This window comes from Lonchura striata, chromosome 1 (genome assembly GCF_046129695.1).
Source record: "Lonchura striata isolate bLonStr1 chromosome 1, bLonStr1.mat, whole genome shotgun sequence".
Taxonomy (NCBI): Eukaryota; Metazoa; Chordata; class Aves; order Passeriformes; family Estrildidae; genus Lonchura; species Lonchura striata.
The window spans coordinates 770,173-795,238 of NC_134603.1; the positions used below are offsets into that span (position 1 = coordinate 770,173).

At 65.0% G+C, this 25,066-nt stretch overlaps 2 protein-coding genes across 2 annotated transcripts in view; one reads left to right on the forward strand and one right to left on the reverse strand.

Moving 5' to 3' along the window:
- Positions 1–10,163: 10,163 nt before the first annotated feature.
- Positions 10,164–15,735, forward strand: SPATC1 (spermatogenesis and centriole associated 1). Its single transcript, XM_077781478.1, has 7 exons — positions 10,164–11,819; positions 11,903–11,975; positions 12,571–12,711; positions 13,071–13,160; positions 13,985–14,048; positions 14,900–15,044; positions 15,609–15,735. Exons 1-7 carry the CDS (start codon positions 10,164–10,166, stop codon positions 15,702–15,704), a joined length of 2,265 nt encoding a protein of 754 aa, XP_077637604.1. The 3' UTR covers positions 15,705–15,735.
- Positions 15,736–19,021: 3,286 nt separating this feature from the next.
- Positions 19,022–25,066, reverse strand: part of OPLAH (5-oxoprolinase, ATP-hydrolysing) — a 33,550-nt gene continuing 27,505 nt past the window's right edge. The window contains 6 exon segments of the mRNA XM_077781483.1: positions 19,022–19,712; positions 19,800–19,852; positions 20,939–21,036; positions 22,676–22,836; positions 23,777–23,934; positions 24,667–24,816. Coding sequence (XP_077637609.1) covers positions 19,619–19,712; positions 19,800–19,852; positions 20,939–21,036; positions 22,676–22,836; positions 23,777–23,934; positions 24,667–24,816 — 714 coding nt within the window. The 3' untranslated portion in view covers positions 19,022–19,618.

Below are 25,066 nucleotides of genomic sequence, written 5' to 3' on the forward strand. Positions count from 1 at the left end.
CACAGCCCCTTGATAGACCCCCGTGGTCATTGATTAACCCCCGTGGTCATTGATAGACCCCCGTGGTCATTGATTGACCCCCCGTGGTCATTGATTGACTCCGTGGTCATTGATTGACCCCCGTGGTCATTGATTGACCCCCCGCGGTCATTGATTGACCCCCGTGGTCATTGATTGACCCCCGTGGTCATTGATTGACCCTGTGGTCATTGATAGACCCCTGTGGTCATTGATTGACCCCGTGGTCATTGATTGACCCCCGTGGTCATCCGTGGAGTGCCACGGCCATCCCTGACCTCCCAGTGACACCAGCACCATCTGCGCCATGGGGAGGATGTCACCCGGAGGGGATGGGGATGGGGACAGACCCCTGCCCACAGCCCCAGGATGGACCCCCCGGTGCCACCAGCACCGCGTCCACCTCCGCCCCACGGGGACCCCGTCACTGGGGGGACAGGGAGGGGACGGGGAGGGGACCAGACCCCCACGGCCTCCCCCCACCCCAAGTCCCCTGGCTGCCCCCCAGCACCGGCCTCACCTGGAGTCTGTAGGTCCGGTGGGTTGGATGGAGGGATCTGCGGGGACACAGGGTAAGGGGCTGCACCCCACAGACCCCTCTGCCCCCTCCACAGACCCCACAGTGTTCCCATGCACCCCATAGCCCACCCCGCGTGCCCCACGGGCCCACTGTGACCCCCCAGTAACGGACATGCTGCCCCATAGACCCTCCCTGTGCCCCACAAGCCGCCCCGTGACCCACAGAAACCCTGGGAGTGCTGTAACCCACCCGCTGTGGCCCCACAGAACCCACAGCTTTTCCACGTACCCCACAGAACCCTCACGTACCCCAAAGATCCCCTGTGCGCCCCACAGATCCCCTGTGCCCCATAGATCCCACAGGCTTCCCGTGTGCCCCACAGACCCCCTGCGTGACCCACAACCCACCCCGTAACCCACCAAGCGCTGGGTGCCCCACAGACCCCACAACATAGCCACAAAGCTTCCCCATAAACCCCTGTGCCCACCCGAAATGCTCCCCCCAGCCTCGCCCCCCACCCTCTGTCTCTGCCCCACAGCAGCACCTCCGGCAGCCCCGCGGCCCCACAGCTTTTATAGGGCGCTGTGGGGGGAGGTGGCAGGGGGAGGAGCGGTGGGGAGGGGAGGAGGGGGCTGATAAAGGAAGGGGAGGGAGCGGCCCCACACCTCCCCCCCCCCCCCCCGTGATGTCTCCGTGGTGCTGAGGGGTCTGAGCCCCCTGTGCTCACCCCATAGCGTGAGCTGTGGGGCAGACCCGGGGGTTTCCAGGTTGGGGGGTGGTTCTATAGGGCAGAGCCAGACCGCTCCCATTTGGGGGAGTCTGTGGGGCAGGGATGGGAGGGGGGTCCTTACTGGAGCATGTTCATGGGGCAGGTACAGGGGGGTCTGTCTGGGGGTTTCTATGGGGCAGGTACAGGGAGGTCTCTTTGGGGGGTTCTATGGGGCAGGTACAGGGGGATCTCTTTGGGGGTTCTATGCGGCAGGTACAGGGGGGTCTCTTTCTGGGGTTCTATGGGGCAGGTACAGGGGTGTCTCTGTTTGGGGGTCGCCTGTGGGGCAGGCACAGGGGCGTCCCTCATCTAGGGCATTCCATGGGGCACGGCCGGGGTCCCCATTCTCCCACATGGGGCAGGGACAGGGGGTTCCCATTTGGGGCATTCTATGGGGCACGGCGGGGTCCCCATTCTCCCACACGGGGCAGGGACGGGGGGTTCCCATTTGGGGCGTTCCATGGGGCACGGGCGGGGTCCCCATTCTCCCACATGGGGCAGGGACAGGGGGTTCCCATTTGGGGCATTCTATGGGGCACGGCGGGGTCCCCATTCTCCCACACGGGGCAGGGACGGGGGGTTCCCATTTGGGGCGTTCCATGGGGCACGGGCGGGGTCCCCATTCTCCCACATGGGGCAGGTACAGGAGCTTCCCATTTGGGGCGTTCTATGGGGCACGGCGGGGTCCCCATTCTCCCACACGGGGCAGGACGGGGGTCCCGTTCCAGGTCTCCGGGGCAGGACGGGGGTCCCTGGCCAATGTCCCCACGCCGGGCGGTGGTGACAGCCCGTCCGTGTCGCTGCTATATCGGGACGTGCTGGGGGTCGTTATCTCGGCCCTCTCGCGCCGCCGTGGGGCCGCCGTGGGGCCGCCGTGGGGCCGCCGTGGGGCCGGGGGGTCTGGCAGCTGTCCCGGACACGGCTCCACTTTGTCATCGCCGCGGTGACAAAGTGTCCCCGCGAGGTGACAAATTCCTGCGGGCGGGGGGAAGCTCCGCGCTGGGCTGCATAGAGGGGCCTGCCCCATAGAGACCCCCCTGGCCCATAGAGACCCCCTGCCCCATAGAGGGGCCTGCCCCATAGAGGGGCCTGGCCCATAGAGACCCCCCTGGCCCATAGAGACCCCCTGGCCCATAGAGACCCCCTGCCCCATAGAGGGGCCTGGCCCATAGAGACCCCCTGCTCCATAGAGCCCCCCTGCCCCATAGGGACCCCCCTGCCCCATAGAGCCCCCTGCCCCATAGAGGGGCCTGGCCCATAGGGACCCTCCGTGCCCCATAGAGACCCCCATGGCCCATAGACCCCCCCTGGCCCATAGAGACCCCCCTGTCCCATAGAGCCCCCCTGCCCCATAGAGACCCCCTGCCCCATAGAGCCCCCCCTGGCCCATAGAGACCCCCCTGCCCCATAGAGCCCCCCTGCCCCATAGGGACCCCCCTGCCCCATAGGGACCCCCCATGCCCCATAGAGCCCCCCTGCCCCATAGAGACCCCCATGCCCCATAGAGACCCCCCGTGTCCCATAGAGACCCCCTGGCCCATAGAGCCCCCCTGCCCCATAGAGACCCCCTGGCCCATAGAGACCCCCTGCCCCATAGAGACCCTCCTGCCCCATAGAGACCCCCCATGCCCCATAGAGCCCCCCTGCCCCATAGAGACCCCCCTGCCCCATAGGGACACAGCAGGTGACTGGCCTCCCCTCAGACACCTGTGGGACCCCCCTGGACACCTCTGTCCCCGCTGTACACCTGGGATCCCCCCGGACACCTGGGACACCCTGGGGACCCCTACCCCAGCACTCCTGTGTCCCCTCCTAGACACTTGGGACCCCCCCCCCGGACACCTCTGTCCCCCCTGTACACCTGGGACACCCCACTGGACACTTGGATCTGTCCCAGGACACTTGCGACCACCCTGGACAGCTTTTGTGTCCCCCCCCACCCAGACACCTGGGACCCCCTGGACACCTCTGTGTCCCCTGGATATCTGTGTGTCCCCCCAGACACCTGGGACCCCCCCGGACACCTCTGTGTCCACTGGATATCTGTGTGTCCCCCCAGACACCTGGGACCCCCCGGACACCTCTGTGTCCACTGGATATCTGTGTGTCCCCCCAGACACCTGGGACCCCCCGGACTGCTGCGTCCCCCTCCAGACATCTCTGTCCCCCTGCACACCTGGGATCCCTCTGGACACCTGTGTCCTCCCAGCCACGTGGTCTTCCCCTTGGACATCTGAGACCCCCTCCAGATACAAAGGGTATGGTGGGACATGGAGGAGGTGGAAGGACACGGAGGAGGCACTGGGATGTGGAGAACACCCATGGACACGGAGGGATGAGGGACACGGAGAACATGGACACGGAAGAAGGGATGGAGGGACACGGAGAACATGGACATGGAGGGATGAGGGACACGGAGAACATGGACACGGAAGAAGGGATGGAGGGACACGGAGAACATGGACATGGAGGGATGAGGGACACAGAGAACATGGACACGGATGGAGGGACACGGAGAACATGGACACGGAAGGAGGGATGGTGGCACCTGGCACAGAATCTGGCACGGCACTTGTCACAGCACCTGGCCGGACACAACCCTCACCGGGGTTCCCTCCCCTTGCCCAGCCCAGGCTGGCCCAGGTGACCCCGGGACACACCGGGGACAGGACTGGGGGGGCTGCGGGGGCCGGTGCCATCCCTGGCACCCCCGTCTGCTGCCCAGTCTGCCCCGTCCGGCCAGACTGGGAGGGGTCACGGCTGTACTGGGGGGTCACGGCTGTACTGGGGGGGTCACGGCTGTACTGGGGGGTCACGGACATACTGGGAGGGGTCACAGCCGTACTGGGGGGGTCACGGCTGTACTGGGGGGGGGGGTCACGGCTGTATTGGGGGGTTCACGGCTATACTGGGAGGGTTACGGCTGTACTGGGGGGTCACGGCTGTACTGGGGGGTCACGGCTGTACTGGGGGGTCACGGCCGTACTGGGGGGGTCACGGCTGTACTGGGGGGGTCATGGCTGTACTGGGGGGTCACGGCCGTACTGGAGGGGTCACGGCTGTACTGGGGGGGGGGGTCACGGCTGTACTGGAGGGTTCACGGACATACTGGGAGGGGTCACGGCCGTACTGGGGGGGGGGGGTCACGGCTGTACTGGAGGGTTCACGGCTATACTGGGGGGGTCACGGCTGTACTGGGTGGTCACGGCTGTACTGGGAGGGGTCACGGCTGTACTGGGGGGTCACGGCTGTACTGGGGGGGTCACGGTTGTACTGAGGGGTCACGGACATACTGGGAGGGGTCACGGCCGTACTGGGGGGTCACGGCTGTACTGGGGGGGGGTCACGTCTGTATTGGGGGGTTCACGGCTATACTGGGGGGGTCACGGCCGTACTGGGGGGGTCACGGCTGTACTGGGGGGTCACGGACATACTGGGAGGGGTCACGGCCGTACTGGGGGGTCACGGCTGTACTGGGGGGGGGTCACGGCTGTATTGGGGGGTTCACGGCTATACTGGGGGGGTCACGGACATACTGGGAGGGGTCACGGCTGTACTGGGGGGGGTCACGGCTGTACTGGGGGGTCACGGACATACTGGGAGGGGTCACGGCTGTACTGGGGGTGTCATGGCTGTACTGGGGGGGTCACGGCTATACTGGGGGGGCCGTACTGGGAAGGGTCACAGCCGCACGGGGTTGGGCGGGGGGGGGTCACGGCGTTTTTCCTTTCACTTTTGTTCGCGCTTTTCCTTTCGGTTCTGGAGGGGACAGCGCGGCCGGGGATCGACACCGAGGTCACCTGGGGGGTCCCGGGGGGTGGTCGGGGGCTGTCCCCTTCCCTGTCCCCTTCCCTGTCACCCCCTGCCCCATGTGGGGGCTCAGCCGGGGCCGGCTGAGAGCGGGGTGGCGCAGGGGGTGACAGGGGGTGACAGGAGGTGACAGGGGTGACAGGAGGTGACACGGACCGAGGTGCGGGGGTCCGGGGGAGAGGGGGGACACGGACCCGACCCCCGCCCCGGTGAGTCCTCTCGCTCCGGTGGAAGGGGACAGGGAAGGGGACGGGGCCAGCTCGGGGCAGCCCTGGCCGTGTCACCTCCGCGGAGGTGGCACCTGGGCAGGTGAGGGGGCGAGGGTGCCACGGCGGCGACACGGCTGCCACCGCCGCTCCTGTGCCGCCACCGCGCCCCCTCCTCCTCCCGCGGCTGCCGGGAGAACCGGTCCGGCCGCACCTGCGGCGACCCGCGGCTGCGGCTCGGTGGCCCCGGCGGCCCGCGGGGGCCGCGGCGCCGTGTCCGGGGGTGGCACCGGCCACGCAGCGGGACAGGAACGCGGCCGGGCGGCGCCGCCGTGACCCGCGGCCGGCGGATGTTTGCGCGTCCCTGCAGCCGCCGGCGGCAGCGGCGCCGGGGGCCCGCGGCGGGCGGCGGCCCCGGGAGCCCCGGTGGCCATGAGCGGCGGCGGCGGCGGCCACACCGGGCAGGCGGTGGTGGCCATGGCGGCGTGCGGAGGTGAGGGGGTGGCCGGGACGTGGCGGCGACGAGTGGCACTGGCAGGGAACTGGGAACTGGGAATTGGGACTGGGGACTGGGAACTGGGAACTGGGAATTGGGAATTGGGAACTGGGAACTGGGAATTGGGGACTGGGAACTGGGACTGGGAACTGGGAACTGGGAATTGGGGACTGGGAACTGGGACTGGGAACTGGGAACTGGGACTGGGAACTGGGGACTGGGGACTGGGAACTGGGAACTGGGAATTGGGAACTGGGAACTGGGAATTGGGAACTGGGGACTGGGAACTGGGAATTGGGAATTGGGAACTGGGAATTGGGACCGGGAACTGGGGACTGGGGACTGGGAACTGGGACTGGGACTGGGACTGGGACTGGGACTGGGAACTGGCACGGGTGGCCCGGACCCTGCCCAGCCCGCGGGCCACCGCGGCGCGGTGCCACCGCAAGGGTCACACCAGGGAGGGCTTGGTCGGCACACCCGGGAGAACGCGGCCCCGGGGCCCCGCGGGGACAATGCCGGGGACACTGCCAGCACCGCGGGGACAATGGCCGTGACACCGAACCACCACTGTGGGGGCGATCCTGGTGACACCGGGCCAGCACCACGGCGACAATGCCCATGACACTGAACCACCGCTGTGGGGACAATGCCGGTGTCACTGGGCCAGCACTGCGGGGACAATGCGGGTGACACCAGGCCAGCACCGTGGGGACAATGCCGGTGTCACTGGGCCAGCACCGCGGGGACAATGGCTGTGTCACCGGGCCAGCACTGCGGGGACAATGCCGGGGACACTGCCAGCACCCTGTGGATGATGCCAGTGTCACTGGGCCAGCACCGTGGGGACAATGCTGATGACACCAGGCCAGCACCGTGGGGACAATGCCGGTGTCACCGGGCCAGCACCGCGGGGACAATGCCCGGGACACTGCCAGCACCCTGTGGATGATGCCAATGTCACCGGGCCAGCACGGGCCATGTGCCACTGCTCCCAGTACCGGGACAAAGCCCGGTGGCACCCCTGGGTTGATGGGTGGGCACTGGGGACACTGAGACCTCTCTGGGTGGGCACTGGGGACACTGGGGACGGTCCCCGCAGGCCCCGGTGACACAAATTCTGCCCCGTGGGTGTCGGGGCTGTCCCGTGGCCGGAGGTGCCACACCTGGCCTGAGTCACCTGTGGCACGTGCCAGCCCTGCCACCCATGGCACCGAGGGAGGAGCTAGGGCTGGGGGGACCTCTGGGGGTAACCCAGTGACGCCAGTATGGCCATCATCCCCAGTGTCCCATCATCCCCAGTGTCCCATCATCCCCAGTGTCCCATTATCCCCAGTATGGCCATCATCCCCAGTATGGCCATCATCCCCAGTGTCCCATCATCCTCAGTATGGCCATCATCCTCAGTATGGCCATCATCTCCAGTGTCCCATCATCCCAGTATGGCCATCATCCCCATTGTCCCATCATCTCCAGTGTCCCATCATCCCCAGTATCCCATCATCCCCAGTATCCCATCATCCCCAGTGTCCCATCATCTCCAGTATGGCCATCATCCCCAGTGTCCCATCATCCCCAGTGTCCCATCATCTCCAGTGTCCCATCATCCCCAGTATGGCCATCATCCCCAGTGTCCCATCATCCCCAGTGTCCCATCATCCCCAGTGTCCCATCATCCCCATTGTCCCATCATCCCCAGTGTCCCATCATCCCCAGTATGGCCATCATCCCCAGTATGGCCATCATCCTCAGTGTCCCATCATCCCCAGTATGGCCATCATCCCCAGTGTCCCATCATCCCCAGTATGGCCATCATCCCCAGTGTCCCATCATCCCCAGTATGGCCATCATCCCCAGTATCCCATCATCCCCAGTGTCCCATCATCCCCAGTGTCCCATCATCTCCAGTATGGCCATCATCCCCATTGTCCCATCATCCCCAGTGTCCCATCATCTCCAGTATGGCCATCATCCCCATTGTCCCATCATCCCCAGTGTCCCATCATCCCCAGTGTCCCATCATCTCCAGTATGGCCATCATCCCCAGTATGGCCATCATCCCCAGTGTCCCATCATCCCCAGTGTCCCATCATCCCCAGTATGGCCATCATCCCCAGTGTCCCATCATCCCCAGTGTCCCATCATCCCCAGTGTCCCATCATCTCCAGTATGGCCATCATCCCCAGTGTCCCATCATCCCCAGTATGGCCATCATCCCCAGTATGGCCATCATCCCCAGTATGACCATCATCTCCAGTGTCCCATCATCCCCAGTGTCCCATCATCCCCAGTGTCCCATCATCCCCAATGTCCCATCATCCCCAGTGTCCCATCATCCCCAGTGTCCCCAGTGCCCCCAGCATTCCCAGTGTCCCCAGTATTCCCAGTGACTCCAGCATCCCCAAGACTCACAGTGCCCCCAGTGCCCCCAGTGTCCGGCACATCCCATGCCAGGATTGGGAAGCTGCAGAGTCAGGCAGAGTCAGCAGGATCCGGGAGAACTGGGGCAGGAGTCAGGCAGGAGGTGCGGTGTCACCGGCCCAGGTGCGGTGTCACCGGCCCAGGTGAGGTGTCACCGGCCCAGGTGCGGTGTCACTGACTGTGCAGTGTCCAGCCCTGGGGGCTTGGAGCTGCCGAGAACCTGTCGGGCCAGCCTGGCCAGACAGGACTCACCTGGACAAGGGGAGGGGCCGGGACTCACCTGGCCGGGCTCATCCACCAGGACTCACCTGGACAAGGGGAGGGGCCGGGACTCACCTGGACAAGGGGAGGGGCCGGGACTCACCTGGCCGGGCTCATCCACCAGGACTCACCTGGACAAGGGGAGGGGCCGGGACTCACCTGGACAAGGGGAGGGGCCGGGACTCACTCACCTGGCCGGGCTCACCCTGTGCCGGGTCCCGCTGGTCCCTGACTCCCCCTGAGCCCCGGGACAGGTGAGGGGGCGGCTGCGGGGGCACCTGGGGGCGCGGGTGGCCACTGCCGGGGCTCCCGGGGCCACCGGGCAGGAGGGCAGGGAGCGGAGCGGCCTCTCCCGGCTGCACCCACCTGAGGTGGCTCCCGGGACCCCGTGGGGACCTGTGGGGACATCGGGACGGGGTCACTGCCCGTCATCCCCGCTGCTGCTTCCCGGACAGGGGGAGGGTCCCGGATCCCAGGGATGGTCCTGGGTCCTGGATCCCGGGAATGGTCCTGGATACCAGGGATGGTCCTGGATCCCGGGGATGGTCCTGGGTCCTGGATCCCGGGGACGGTCCTGGATCCCGGGGACGGTTCTGGATCCTGTGCATGGTGCGGATCCTGGGGATGGTCCCAGACCCCCGGGACGGTCCCGGCTGCCGGGGAGGCGGGGGACGGTCCAGCCGGGGACATTCCCACGGTGGCACTGGACGCGGGGGGACGGTCCGGCCGGGGACATTCCCACGGTGGCACTGGACGCGGGGGGACGGTCCAGCCGGGGACATTCCCAGGGTGGCACTGGACGCGGGGGGACGGTCCGGCCGTTCCCACGGTGGTACTGGAGGCGGGGGGACGGTCCGACCGTTCCCAGGGTGGCACTGGATGCGGGAGGACGGTCCGGCCAGGGACATTCCCAGGGTGGCACTGGACACGGGGGGACGGTCCGGCCGGGGACATTCCCACGGTGGCACTGGACGCGGGGGGACGGTCCGGCCGTTCCCAGGGTGGCACTGGACGCGGGGGGACGGTTCGGCCGGGGACATTCCCACGGTGGCACTGGACGCGGGAGGACGGTCTGGCCGGGGACATTTCAAGGGTGGCACTGGACATGGGGGGACGGTCCGGCTGGGGACGTTCCCACGGTGGCACTGGACGCGGGAGGACGGTCCGGCCGTTCCCAGGGTGGCACTGGAGGCGGGGGGACAGTCCGGCTGGGGACATTCCCAGGGTGGCACTGGAGGCAGGGGGACGGTCTGGCCGTTCCCAGGGTGGCACTGGACATGGGAGGACGGTCCGGCCGTTCCCAGGGTGGCACTGGACGCGGGGGGACGGTCCGGCCGGGGACATTCCCAGGGTGGCACTGGACGCGAGGGGACGGTCCGGCCGTTCCCAGGGTGGCACTGGAGGCGGGGGAGGGCCGGCTGCGGCCGTGGGAGTTTCCCACGGTGGCCGGGATGGGCCCCGCTCCGGCCACGTGAGTTTCCCACGGGCACAGGGATGTGGGGCGGGGGTCCGGCATGGGGAGGGGTCTCTCTCTGGCCACAGGAGTTTCCCACACTGACCAGGACTGCCGGGGAAGGGAAGTCACGCCCAATTTCCCCACGGTGGCACGCGGGACACGGAGGGTCCTGCTCCATCCGGGGACATTCTCCCGGTGACAGGGACATGGCCGGGGTCCCTCCCCCCTCACCGGGGTCTCGTCCCGCAGGTTGTGCCTACTGTGCCCGAGCCTCCGAACTGGACCGGGGGGAGCGCCAGGACACCCCGATGCCGTGGCCGTCCACTCTGCCGGACACGCCCTTCCCCAGCCGGGCCCCGGCCGCGGTGGCCGCGGTGGCCGAGGCGCTGCTGGCCCCCGGGTGCTGGGCTCTGGACCGGCTGCTGGCCCTGCGGCCCACCACGGCCCAGCGGGCGCGCTGGCGGCGGCACCGGGCCGGCCGCTGCCTCGCCGTGGGCGCGCGGGCGCTGGCGGCACCGGCGCTGGTGCTGGTGCTGCTGCTGGCGCTGCCGCCGGCGCTCCTGGGGCTGCTGCTGTGGCTCCCGGCGCAGGCTGAGCGCCGGCCCTTCGTCTACCAGCACGCGGCCGCCGCGCCCGCGCCCGAGCCCTGGGACCCGCGGCGAGCCCGCGGCTTCACCTTCCTGACCGCCAACCTGTGCCTGCTGCCCAGCGGCCTGGCCCGCTTCAGCAACCTGGGCGGCACGCGGCAGCGCGCGGCGGCCATCGCCCGGCTCCTGGCGCCCGGAGCGCCGGCGGAACCTTCCGGGCACCGCCGCGGGCTGCTGGAGCCGCAGCGCGGCCAGGACGGCGGCTACGGGGGCACGCTCAGCACCGCGGCTCGGGGGCACCCGGGCGGCGATGCCAGGGGGGACCCGTGGGTGGTGGCCAGTCCGGCAGCAGCGGTGGCCAGCACAATGCCGTGGCCAGAGATGCCAATGGTCAACCCAACACCAATGGCCAACCCAACACTGATGGCCAATCCAACACTGATGAGCAACTCAACACCAATGACCAACTCCACACTGATGACCAACACAACACCAATGACCAACCCAACACCGATGACCAACTCCACACTGATGACCAACTCAACACTGATGGCTAACCCAACAGCTATGACCAACCCAACACTGATGACCAACTCAACACCCATGACCAACTCAATACTGATGACCAACTCAACACTGATGGCCAACCCAACACCAATGACCAACTCAACACTGATGGCCAATCCAACACCGATGACCAACTCAACATCCATGACCAACTCAATACTGATGACCAACTCAACACTGATGGCTGACCCAACACCAATGACCAACTCAACACTGATGTACAACCCAACACCAATGACCAACCCAACACCAATGACCAACTCAACACTGATGGCTGACCCAACAGCAATGACCAACCCTTGGCCAAGCGTTGACTCGGTGCCAACGCTGGAGCTGCCGATGACCGACCCAACCCTGGGACCTGCTCCATCCCCAGTGACCAACCCGGGGCCGGAGCGGCCGATCCCGCTGTCCGACCCGATGCCCCCGGTGCTGACCGCCCACATCCCGCCGGACACCGACTTCGTGTGCCTGCAGGAGGTGTTCGACGCCACCGCGGCCACCACCCTGCGCCAGCAGCTGGGCCACCGCTTCCCGCACGTGCTGTGGGGCGTGGGCCCGGGGGGGCTGCGTTGCGGCCGGCTGTGCGTGCTGGGCAGCGGCCTGGTCCTGGGCAGCCGCTTCCCGCTGCTGGCCGCCACCTTCCACCCCTTCCCCAACGGCGCCCGCGAGGACGCGCTGGCCAACAAGGGGCTGCTGGTGGCACAGGTGAGGGGACACCCGAGGGGACACCTGGGGGGGCACAGGGGTGACACACGGCTGAGGTGACACGCGGCTGGGGTCCCCCACAGGTGCTGCTGGGGACGGAGCGGGGCCGGCGCGTCGTGGGCTACCTGGGCTGCACCCACCTGCAGGCGCCCGCGGGTGAGTGGGGACACGGTGATGGCGGAGGGGGTGACACTGGGGGGTGACACTGGGGGGTCTCGGGATGTTGGGTCTGTGTGGTGTTGTCCAGCTGTGTCCGGGTGTCTGTGTCCCACCATTTCCGTGTGTCCATCTGTCCATGTGTCCCCATGTCCCCGTGTCCATGTGTCCATGTTTTCTCGTGCCCGTGTCTGTGTCCCCCTGTCCCCAACATCCCTGTGTCTGTCCCTCTGTGTCCCCATGTCCCTCAATGTCCATATACACCCGTGAGTCCCTGCGTCACCATCCCTATATCTGTCCCTATGTCCATGTCCCCATGTCCCCACGTCCTGTGTCTGTACCTGTCCCCATGTCCTATGTCCATGTCCCCATGTCCCATGTCCCTGTCCCTGAGTCTGTACCTGTCCCCATGTCCATGTCCCCATGTCCACTTCCCCATGTCCCAGTGTCCATCCCTGTCCCCATGTCCCCCATCTCTGTTCCAGTGTCCATCCCTGTCCCCATGTCCCCCGTCCCTGTCCCCATGTCCCCCGTCTCTGTCCCAGTGTCTGTCCCTGTCCCATGTCCCATGTCCCTGTCCCTGTCCCTGTGCCAGCCGATGGCCCCATCCGTGACGTGCAGCTGTCCCTGGTGCTCCGGTGGCTCCGGGAGTTCCGGCAGGAGCAGGAACGGCCGAGGGACCTGGTGGCCTTCGATGTCCTCTGCGGGGACCTCAACTTCGACAACTGCTCCCAGGGTGGGGACAGGGAACATGGGGGGCAGAGGTGTGGGACACAAAGGGACACGGGAGAGGGACAAAGGAACATGGGGGGACGCAGAGGGGACACTGTGGGGACACAGGCAGGGGACAGAGGAGCCAGGTGGGGGACATGGGGGAGACACAGAGGGACAAGGTGGGTGACAGGTGGGCCATGAGTGGGGGACACACGGAGGGACACTGGGGGACACAGGTAGACAGGAGGGACACGGAGGGGACAGAGGGGATGGGGGAGAGAGGTGGGGGGCCACAGGGAGAGGGGGACATTGGTGGGACACGGAAGATCAGGGGGGACACAGGGGGACATGGGGGTGACAGCAGCGCCGTGTCCCCCACAGGTGACACCCAGAACCAGAAGCACCCCCTGTTCAAGGAGTTCTGGGACCCCGCGCGCTGCGAGTCGGGCCAGGAACAGCCCTGGGCCATCGGTGGGGACACCACTGTCACCTCCCCGGGGACCCCATTGTCACCTCTGCCCGGGGACCCCGCTGTTACCCGTGCCTGGGGAGCCCACCGTCCCCTGTCCCCTCCCCGTGTGCGGGGTCCCGCTCATGTCCCTGTCCCTTCCCTGTCCCCTCCTGTCCCCTCCTGTCCCCTCCTGTCCCCTCCCCGTGCCCAGGGTCACTCTCACTCTGTCCCCTCCTGTCCCCTCCTGTCCCCTCCTGTCCACTCCCCATGCCCAGGGTCACTCTCACTCTGTCCCCTCCTGTCCCCTCCTGTCCCTTTCCTGTCCCCTCCCCATGCCCAGGGTCACACTCTGTCCCCTCCTGTCCCTTTCCTGTCCCCTCCTGTCCCCTCTCTGTCCCCTCCTGTCCCCTCCCCGTGCCCAGGGTCACTCTCACTCTGTCCCCTCTCTGTCCCCTCCTGTCCCCTCCCCGTGCCCAGGGTCACTCTCACTCTGTCCCCTCCTGTCCCCTCCTGTCCCCTCCCCATGCCCAGAGTCACTCTCACTCTGTCCCCTCCTGTCCCCTCCTGTCCCCTCCCCGTGCCCAGGGTCACTCTCACTCTGTCCCCTCCTGTCCCCTCCTGTCCCCTCCCCGTGCCCAGGGTCACTCTCACTCTGTCCCCTCCTGTCCCCTCCTGTCCCCTCCCCGTGCCCAGGGTCACTCTCACTCTGTCCCCTCCTGTCCCCTCCTGTCCCCTCCCCATGCCCAGAGTCACTCTCACTCTGTCCCCTCCTGTCCCCTCCTGTCCCCTCCCCGTGCCCAGGGTCACTCTCACTCTGTCCCCTCCTGTCCCCTCCTGTCCCCAGGGACGCTGCTCAACTGGCTCAAGATCTACGAGGAGCCCGTGTCCACCCCCGAGAAGATGAGGAGGTGACAATGGGGACACAGGGGGGCACAGGGCCGGAGGGGACAGTGGGGACATGGAGGGGCACAGGGGGGAGGGAGGGTCCTCCGTGCCCGAGTCACCGTGTGCCCTCTGTCCCTCTGTCCCCATGCCTTCACATGCCCGTGCCCGTGTCACTCTGTCCCCATGTCCCCATGTCCATTGTCACACTGTGTCCCTGTGTGTCCGTGTCCCCATGTGTCCGTGTCCCCATGTCCCCACGTCCCGTGTCCCTGTCCCGCAGGATGCTGTCCCATTGTGCCTCTCTGTCTGGCCGTGTCCCCATGTCCCTGTGTCCCTGTCCCCTGTCACTCTGTCCCTGTGTCCGGCCGTGTCCCCACGTCCCATGTCCCTGTGTCCCTGTCCCGCAGGGTGCTGTCCCATTGTGCCCCATGTCCGGCCGTGTCCCCACGTCCCGTGTCCCTGTCCCCTGTCCCCATGTCCCCATGTCCGGCCATGTCCCCGTGTCCCCACATCCTGTGTCCCTGTCCCTGGTCCCCATGTCCCCATGTCCCCATGTCCCCGTGTCCGGCCGTGTCCCCGTGTCCCCACGTCCCGTGTCCCCGTGTCCGGCCGTGTCCCCATGTCCCGTGTCCCTGTCCCCTCTCCCCATGTCCCCACGTCCCGTGTCCGGCCGTGTCCCCGTGTCCCCATGTCCCTGTCCCCTCTCCCTATGTCCCCACGTCTCGTGTCCGGCCGTGTCCCCGTGTCCCCATGTCCCGTGTCCCTGTCCCCTGTCACTCTGTCCCCCTGTCCCCGTGTCCCTGTGTCCCCGTGTCCCCACGTCCCGTGTCCGGCCCTGTCCCCGTGTCCCCACGTCCTGTGTCCCTGTCCGCAGGACGCTGTCCCAGCCCGGGGGACGTGAGCGGTTCCTGGCGGGTCCCATCCTGTCCTGCGGGGCCCCGGACCCGCGGGCGCCGCGGCCGTGGCACGGCCGGCGGGTGGACAGGGTGCTGCTGCGGAGGGAGCCCGCGCTGGCCACCGTGAGTGACCGCGGGACCCCGGGACCCCCGGGACCCCCGGGGACCCCCGGGACTCCCGGGACCCCCAATGACCCCCTGTGACCCCTGTAACCCTGCGCTGGCCACCGTGAGTGACCGCGGGACCCCGGGACCCCGGGACCCCCAGGGACCCCCAGTGACCCCTGTAACCCTGCGCTGGCCACTGTGAGTGACCGTGGGACCCCGGGACCCCCGGGACCCCCGGGACCCCCAGGGACCCCCCAGTGACCCCCAATGAACCCTGTGACCCCACGCTGGCCACCGTGAGTGACCGCGGGACCCCGGGACCCCCAGGACACCCGGGACCCCCACTGACCCCCTGTGACCCCCTGTGACCCCGCACTGGCCACCGTGAGTGACCCCGGGACCCCAGGGACCCCCGGGACCCCCAGGGACCCCCCAGAGACCCCCAGTGACCCCCCTGGGAACCCCAGGGACCCCCAATGACCTCCAATGAACCCAAATGAACCCTGTGACCCCGCGCTGGCCGCCATGAGTGACCGTGGGACCCCGGGACCCCCCAGTGACCCCCTGCTGACCCCACAGGAGGTCACCGGCTACTTGGTCATCACCCAGCTGGCCACACTGTCTGACCACCTGCCCGTGGCCCTGCGGCTGCGCCTGGGGCCCGCTGACCTCTGACCCCGCACGGACATGGGACCGGACACGGGACCGGACATGGGGCCGGACACGGGGCCGGACACGGAGCCGGACACGGGGCCGGATACGGGGCCGCACACGGAGCTGGACACAGCTCGGACTTGAGAGTGGTCACTCTCTGGACACGGGGCTGGACACAGCTCGGATTTGAGAGTGGTCACTCTCTGGACACGGGGCCGGACACGGGGCTGGACATGGGGCCGGACAAAGCTCGGATTTGAGCATGGCCACAGCTCTGGACTCAGCACCGGTCACTGCACTGACCCCTCCTGTGACCTCGGTGTGACCATGGCTCCGGTCACTGCTCCGGCCACTGCTCCGGACACAGCACCGGTCACTGCTCCGGTCACTGCTCCGGTCACTGCTCCGGCCACTGCTCCGGACACAGCACCGGTCACTGCTCCGGTCACTGCTCCGGTCACTGCTCCGGACACAGCACCGGTCACTGCTCCGGTCACTGCTCCGGTCACTGCTCTGGACACTGCTCTGGACACTGCTGTGACTCCGGCATGACCCCGGGGTGACCATGGCTCCGGCCACAGCACTGGTCACTGCTCTGGTCACTGCTCCGGTCACTGCACTGACCCCAGTGTGACCCCGGGGTGACCATGGCTCCGGACACAGCACTGGTCACTGCTCCGGACAATGCTGTGACCCCGGCGTGACCCCGGCGTGACCCCGGCGTGACCCCGGGGGCCCGGCCGTGTCCCCACAGGTGTCACTGACCAGGGTGAACCTGGGGATGATCAATAGCGGCATTGATCCGGTATTGGGACTGGATCGGTGCAGGACTGATCCAGCATTGATCTGGTATTGATCCAGCATTGATCTGGTATCGAGGCTGGATCAGTGCAGGATTGATCCGGTATTGATCTGGTATTGATCCAGCATTGATCTGGTATCGGGGCTGGATCAGTGCAGGATTGACACAGCATTGATCCGGTATTGGGGCAGGATCAGTGCAGTATTGGTCCAGTATTGATCCAGTATAGAGGCAGGATCGTTGCAGTATTGATCCACTATTGGTGCAGCATTGATCCAGTATTGATCACTATTGGTGCATTATTGATACAGTATCAGTGCATGATGGATCCAGCATTGATCCGGTATCAGAGCAGGATCAGCCTGCTATTGATCTGACATTGATCAGGTATCAGCACAGGATGGATCCAGCATTGATCCGGTATCAGAGCAGGATCAGCCTGCTCTTGGTCTGACATTGATGAGGTATCAGTGAAGGATGGATCCAGTATTGATCCGGTATCAGAGCAGGATCAGTCTGCTCTTGGTCTGACATTGATGAGGTATCAGTGAAGGATGGATCCAGTATTGATCCGGTATCAGAGCAGGATCAGTCTGCTCTTGGTCTGACATTGATCAGGTATCAGCGCAGCATGGATCCAGCATTGATCTGGTATCAGAGCAGGATCAGCCTGCTATTGATCTAACATTGATCAGGTATCAGTCCAGCATAGATTGGGCATTAATCCGGCATTGATCCAGCATTGATCTGTATTGATCCGGCATTGGCCCGGCATTGACTGGGCACTGCTCTGGCATCGGCCGGGCTTTGCTCCGGTGCTCTGCTGTCGGGATTCAGTTCATGAAGGAATTTTGGAAATCTCTGGTGTGGGCTGAGTTTGGGATCGATCCCAACCCTGCCCCGTGAGCTGGGAATGGGAACGGGAGAGGGAACGGGAACGGGAATGGGAACGGGAACGGGAATGGAAATGGGAATGGGAACGGGAATGGGAACGGGAACGGGAATGGGAACGGGAACGGGAACGGGAATGGGAACGGGAACGGGAGTGGAAACAGGAATGGAAATAGGAATGGGAACGGGAATGGAAATGGGAATGGGAACGGGAACAGGAATGGGAACGGGAATGGGAACGGGAATGGGAACGGGAATGGGAATGGGAACGGGGATGGAAATGGAAATGGGAATGGGAATGGAAATGGGAACGGGAACAGGAATGGGAACGGGAGTGGAAACAGGAATGGAAATGAGAATGGGAATGGGAATGGAAATGGAAATGGGAACGGGAATGGAATGGAAACAGGAATGGGAACGGGAATGGGAACAGGAGTGGAAACAGGAATGGAAATGGGAACGGGAATGGGAATGAAAACAGGAATGGGAACGGGAGAGGGAACGGGAATGGGAACGGGAATGGGAGTCAGGACTGGGAATGGGAAGTGATCGGGAATGGGAATGGGAATGGGAATGGGAACGGCCCCAGGAGAGAGTTGGGATTGGGAACGGGAAGGGATTGGGAATGGGAATGAGAACAGGGATGGGAGTGGCCCCAGGAGAGTCGGGATCAGGAATGGGGGATTGGGAATGGGGGATTGAGAACGGGGTATCAGGAACGGGGGATGGGAACGGGGGATGGGAACAGGGGATGGGAATGGGGGATTGGCAATGGGGGATTGAGAACGGGGGATGGGAACGGGGGATGGGAACAGGGGATGGGAATGGGGGATGGGAATGGGGGATGGGAATGGGGGATGGGAACGGGGGATGGGAACGGGGGATGGGAACGGGGGATTGGGGCACAGGGGTCCCACTCTGGCCTCACCTCAAACCCTGGGTCCAAATCCTTCTGCAACACCTGGCATTGATCAGGTATTGATTGGGCATTGATCCGGCATTGATCCAGTATTGATCTGGAATTGATCCAGCATTGGTTCTGTATTGATCCAGTATTGGTCTGGTATTGGTCCAGTATTGATCCACCATTGATCCAGCACTGACCCATAGTCTGGAATTGATCCACTGCTGATCTGGTATTGATCCAATATTGATCTGGCACTGACCCAGCATTGGTCTGGTATTGATCTGGCATTAATCCAGCATTGATCCGGTATTGATCCAGCCTCTCTCTGGCGGGGCTGGCACAGCCCCCATGGCACAGGGGGGTTCCCCCATTCCCAGAGTTTGGGGTCGGTGTCCCCCCCCAGATATGTGGGGCAGAGTCCTGGGGGGCTCCGTGGGGCTGGGGGGGGTCCCTGGGGGTCCCGGTCCTCCCCAAGACACCAGACAGGAGTTGGGGGGCACAGGAAGCTTTATTGGAGTGGGGGGGAACTGGGGGGAGACCCCCAAAGGGGGGAGCTGGGCCCCCCATGGAGGGGCTGAGCTGGGGGGGGCTGCCCCATGGAGGGGTGGGGGCTGCCCCATAGCAGGGAAGGGGGCTGCCCCATAGCAGGGTTTGGGGCTGCCCTACGGACTGTGCGTGTCTAAAGGGGGGCTGCCCCATGGAAGGGTGGGGGCTGCCCCATGGAGGGTGTGCATAGCCGGAGTGGGTGGGGGGCTGCCCCATAGCAGGGTTTGGGGCTGCCCCATAGCGGGGTCAGGGGCTGCCCCACAACAGGTTTGGGGTCACACAGCAGGTTTGGGGTCACACGGCGGGTTTGGGGTCACACAGCAATTTGGGGTCACAGAGCAGGTTTGGGGCTGCCCCACAGCTGTTTGGGGTCACATGGTGGGTTTGGGGTCACACAGCAGTTTGGGGCTGCCCCACAACAGGTTTGGGGTCACACGGTGGGTTTGGGGTCACACAGTAATTTGGGGCTGCCCCACAGCCGTTTGGGGTCACACATCAATTTGGGGCTGCCCCATAAAAGGTTTGGGGCTGCCCCACATCCATTTGGGGTCACAGAGCAGGTTTGGGGTCCCACATCCATTTGGGGCCCCACAGTAATTTGGGGCTGCCCCACAGCAGGTTTGGGGTCACACGGCGGGTTTGGGGTCACAGTGGTTTGGGGTCCCACAGTAATTTGGGGTCACACGGTGGGTTTGGGGTCACAGTGGTTTGGGGTCACACAGTAATTTGGGGCTGCCCCACAGCCGTTTGGGGTCCCACAGTAATTTGGGGTCCCACAGTAATTTGGGGTCACACGGCCTCCTGCGCCTGGCGGAAGTCGAAGACGCTGCCGCGCTCCAGGAAGGTTTGTGGGGTCGGGGGGCCCGGGGGCCCCGGGGCGCTGCCGGGGTTTTGGGGCTCCAGGCGGTTCTGGGGCGCCCACAGGTCCTGGGGGTCCGGGGGGTCCGGGGGGCCCTGGGGGTCACCCCCATCCTCGGGGGGGCCGAAGCCGCCCCCGCCCGGGGTCAGCAGGCGGAAAATGTCCTGGGGAGAGAGGTTGGGGGGCGGGTTTGGGGTGTGGGGTTTGGGGTTTGGGGTCGGGTTTGGGGTGTGGGGTTTGGGATTTGGGGTTTGGGGTTTGGGGTGTGGGGTTTGGGATTTGGGGTTTGGGGTTTGGGGTTTGGGGTCGGGTTTGGGGTTTGGGGTTTGGGGTTTGGGGTGTGGGGTGTGGGGTTTGGGGTCGGGTTTGGGGTTTGGGGTTTGGGGTTTGGGGTCGGGTTTGGGGTTTGGGGTTTAGAGTTTGGGGTTTGGGGTTTGGGTTTGGGGTCGGGTTTGGGGTTTGGGGTTTGGGGTGTGGGGTTTGGGGTTTGGGGTTGGGTTTGGGGTTGGGTTTGGGGTTGGGTTTGGGGTTGGGTTTGGGGTTTGGGGTTTGGGGTTGGGTTTGGGGTTTGGAGTCAGGTTTGGGGACAGTTTGGGGTTGCGGTTTGAGGTTTGGGGTTTGAGGTGATTTGGGGGATTTTGGGGTGGTTTTTGGGATGATTTTGGGGCGGTTTTGGGGCGTTTTTTGGGGTGCTTTCGGGGCAGTTTCAGGGCAGTTTTTGGGGTGATTTTGGGATTTTGGCTCACCCCCGGCTCCACGCTGACCGAGCTCTTGCCCCCCAGGTTGATGGGGTTTGGGGGGATTTTGGGGCAGTTTTTGGGATGATTTTGGGTTGGTTTTTGGGGCGGGTTTTGGGATGATTTTGGGGCGGTTTTGGGGCTGGTTTTGGGGTGGTTTCAGGGCGGTTTTGGGATGATTTTGGGGCGGTTTTTGGGGCGGTTTTTGGGATGATTTTGGGGCAGTTTCAGGGCAGTTTTTGGGGCGGTTTTGGGGTGGTTTTGGGGCAGTTTTTAGGGCAGTTTTTGGGATGATTTCGGGGCGGTTTCAGGGCAGTTTTTGGGGTGATTTGGGGGTTTTGGCTCACCCCCGGCTCCACGCTGACCGAGCTCTTGCCCCCCAGGTTGATGGGGTTTGGGGGGATTTTGGGGCAGTTTTTGGATGATTTTAGGGTGGTTTTTGGGGCGGTTTTTGGGATGATTTCGGGGCGGTTTTGGGGCTGGTTTTGGGGTGATTTGGGGGTTTTGGCTCACCCCCGGCTCCACGCTGACCGAGCTCTTGCCCCCCAGGTTGATGACGCGCCCGTCCCGCCGCAGCAGCAGGTTCAGCCCCGGGGCCCCCGGGAGACCCCCTGGGGGAGAGGGGGTCAGGGGTCAGGGGTCAGGGGGTCACAGGGGGTCAGGGGGTCAGGGGGGGTCAGGGGGGGTCAGGGGTCAGGGGGTCAGGGGTCAGGAGGTCAGGGGGTCAGGGGGTCAGGGGGTCAGGGGTCAGGGGGTCAGGGGGTCGGGGGGGTCAGGGGGTCAGGGGGGGTCAGGGGGGGTCAGGGGGTCAGGGGTCAGGGGTCAGGGGGTCAGGGGGTCAGGGGGTCACAGGGGGTCAGGGGTCAGGGGGTCAGGGGGTCAGAGGGGGTCAGGGGGGTCTGGGGGGTCAGGGGGTCAGGGGGTCAGGGGTCAGGGGTCAGGGGGTCAGGGGGTCAGGGGGTCACAGGGGGTCAGGGGTCAGGGGGTCAGGGGGTCACAGGGGGTCAGGGGTCAGGGGGTCAGGGGGGTCAGGGGGGTCAGGGGGGGTCAGGGGGTCAGGGGGTCAGGGGTCAGGGGGTCATGGGTCAGGGGGTCAGGGGGGTCAGGGGGTCACAGGGGGTCAGGGGGTCAGAGGGGGTCAGGGGGGTCTGGGGGGTCAGGGGGTCAGGGGGTCAGGGGTCAGGGGGTCATGGGTCAGGGGGTCAGGGGTCAGGGGGTCATGGGTCAGGGGGTCAGGGGGTCACAGGGGGTCAGGGGGTCAGGGGGGTCTGGGGGGGTCAGGGGGTCACAGGGGGTCAGGGGGGTCAGGGGGTCAGGGGGTCAGGGGGTCAGGGGGAACTGAAGGGGGGATCTGGGGGATCTGGGTGGGGGATGAGAAATTAAGGGGGTCACAGGGGATTTTGGGGGGAATTTGGGGGATTTTGGGGGGGATTTTGGGGGGACTTTGGGGTCTCACCCACCATGCCATAAGGCCGGGTGGCTCAGAGGGATTTTGGGGGATTTTTTGGGAGATTTTGGGGGTATTTTGGGGGGATTTTGGGGTCTCACCCGCCATGCCGTAGAGCTGTGTGGGTCAGAGGGATTTTGGGGGAATTTTGGGGAGATTTTGTGGGGGAATTTTGAGGATATTTTGGGGGGAATTTTGCAGGGGATTTTTGGGATTTTGCAGGGGATTTTTGGGGAGATTTTTGGGGAGATTTTTGGGGAATTTTTGTGGGGGATTTTTGGGAGATTTTGTGGGGGATTTTTGAGGATATTTTGTGAGAGATTTTTGGTGGGATTTGGGGGAATTTTGCAGGGGATTTTTGGGGGGATTTTGGGGGATTTTGGGGGTATTTTTGGGGGATTTTGCAGGGGATTTTGTGGGAATTTTGGGGGATTTTGCGGGGTTTTTTTGATGTGATTTGGGGGGATTTGGAGGGTATTTCTGGGGATTTGGGGGTCTCACCCGCCATGCCGTGGCCGCGTGGCTCAGAGGGATTTTGTGGGAATTTTGGGGGATTTTGCGGGGTTTTTTTTGATGGGATTTGGGGGGATTTGGGGGGTATTTTTGGGGGGATTTTGCAGGGGATTTTGTGGGAATTTGGGGGATTTTGCGGGGTTTTTTTGGTGGGATTTGGGGGGATTTGGGGGGTATTTTTGGGGGGATTTTGCAGGGGATTTTGTGGGAATTTTGGGGGATTTTGCGGGGTTTTTTTTGGTGGGATTTGGGGGGATTTGGGGGGTATTTCTGGGGATTGGGGGTCTCACCCGCCATGCCGTAGGGCCGCGTGGCGCGGCGCTCGCTCAGCACCGAGAGCTGGGTGGGCGCCCGGAACTGCAGCTCCCGGACCACCCCGTCCCCCCCCCGGTGCCGCCCCGCGCCCCCCGAGCCCGCCCGCAGCTCGAAGCGCCGCAGCACCACCGGGTACCTGGGAGGGAAAAACGGGGGTCAGGACCCCCAAAATCCCACCCGAGACCCCCCAAATCCCCCCCCAGCACCACCGGGTACCTGGGAGGGAAAAACGGGGGTCAGGAACCCCAAAATCACCCTGACACCCCCCAACCCCCTCACAGCACCACCGGGTACCTGGGAGGGAAAAACGGGGGTCAGGACCCCCAAAATCCCACCCGAGACCCCCCAAACCTGCCCTGACCCCCACAGCACCACCGGGTACCTGGGAGGGGAAAAGGGGGGTCAGGACCCCCAAAATCCCACCCGAGACCCTCCAAACCTGCCCTGACCTCCCACAGCACCACCGGGTACCTGGGAGGGGAAAAGGGGGGTCAGGACCCCCAAAATCCCACCCGAGACCCCCCAAACCCAGACCCACCGGAGCTCGAGGATCTCGGGGTCGGTGATGCAGGTGTTGGTCATGGACCCCCCAGGAACCCCAGACCCCCAGGACCCCCCAGACCCCCAGACCCCCAGGCCCCCGGGACCCCCCAGACCCACCGGAGCTCAAGGATCTCGGGGTCGGTGATGCAGGTGTTGGTCATGGACCCCCCAGGAACCCCAGACCCCCCAGACCCCCCAGACCCCCAGGACCCCCAGACCCCCCAGACCCCCCAGACCCCCAGACCCCCCAGACCCCCCGGGACCCCCCAGACCCCCAGGACCCCCCAGGACCCCCCAGACCCCCAGGACACCCCAGACCCCCCCCGGGACCCCCCAGACCCCCAGGACACCCCAGACCCCCCCGGGACCCCCCAGGCCCACCGGAGCTCGAGGATCTCGGGGTCGGTGATGCGGGTGTTGGTCATGGACCCCCCAGACCCCCAGACCCTCAGGACCCCCCAGACCCCCAGGACCCCCCAGGACCCCCCAGACCCCCAGGACACCCCAGACCCCCCGGGACCCCCCAGACCCACCGGAGCTCGAGGATCTCGGGGTCGGTGATGCGGGTGTTGGTCATGTGCGTGTGGACCCCGCTGCGCCCGGCCCAGCCCGGCCCGGCGCCCGCGCCCCCCGCCACCGTCTCGTAGTACCCGCCCCGGGCCGAGCCGAACGTCACGTTGTTCATGCAGCCCTGGGGATGGACATTGGCACCCAGATGTACCGCGGATGTACCCCAGATGTACCCCAGATGTACCCCAAATATACCGCAAATGTACCCCAAATACATCCCAAATGTACCCCAGATGTACCCCAAATATACCCCAGATGTACCCCAGATGTACCCCAGATGTACCCCAAATGTGCCCCAAATGTACCCCAAATATACCCCAAAACTTACCCAAAATATACCCCAAATATACCCCAAATGTACCCCAAATCTGACCCCAAATCGAACCCCAAATATACCCTAAATGTACCCCAAACCCCGTTGTTCATGCAGCCCTGGGGACGGGCAGTGTCACCCCAAATATATCCCAAAACTGACCCCAAATATATCCCAAATACACCCCAAATGTACCCCAAATGCACCCCAAATGTACCCCAAATGCACCCCAAATGTACCCCAAATGTACTCCAAACATATCCCAAAACTGACCCCAAATATATCCCAAATATATCCCAAAACTGACCCCAAATATATCCCAAATACACCCCAAATGTACCCCAAATCCGACCCCAAATCTGACCCCAAATAAACCCAAATCCGACCCCAAGCCCCGCTGTTCTTGCAGCCCTGGGACAGGGACATTGGCACCCCAAATCCGACCCCAAATCCCCCAAATCCCCCAAACCCTCCCCTCCCCTCCCCTGGTCCCTCCCCTCCCCTCCCCGGCCCCGCCCCCGCCCTTGGCCCCGCCCCCACCTGGGAGGCCGCGCATGCGCCGAACGCGCGCAGCACCACGTCCACCACGCGCTGTGACGTCAGCACGTTCCCGCCCACCACCGCGGCCTCGGGGGAGGGGTCCAGGATGGAGCCGGGGGGGATCCGCACCTGGACGGGGGCCAGGCAGCCCTGGGGGAGAGACACACCTGAGATACACCTGAGATACACCTGGGCACACCTGGGTACACCTGGGCACACCTGGGTACACCTGGGCACACCTGGGCACACCTGGGGGCACCTGGGATACACCTGGGATACACCTGGGGGCACCTGGGATACACCTGGGCACACCTGGGGGCACCTGGGATATACCTGGGCACACCTGGGCACACCTGGGATACACCTGGGATACACCTGGGCACACCTGGGCACAGCTGGG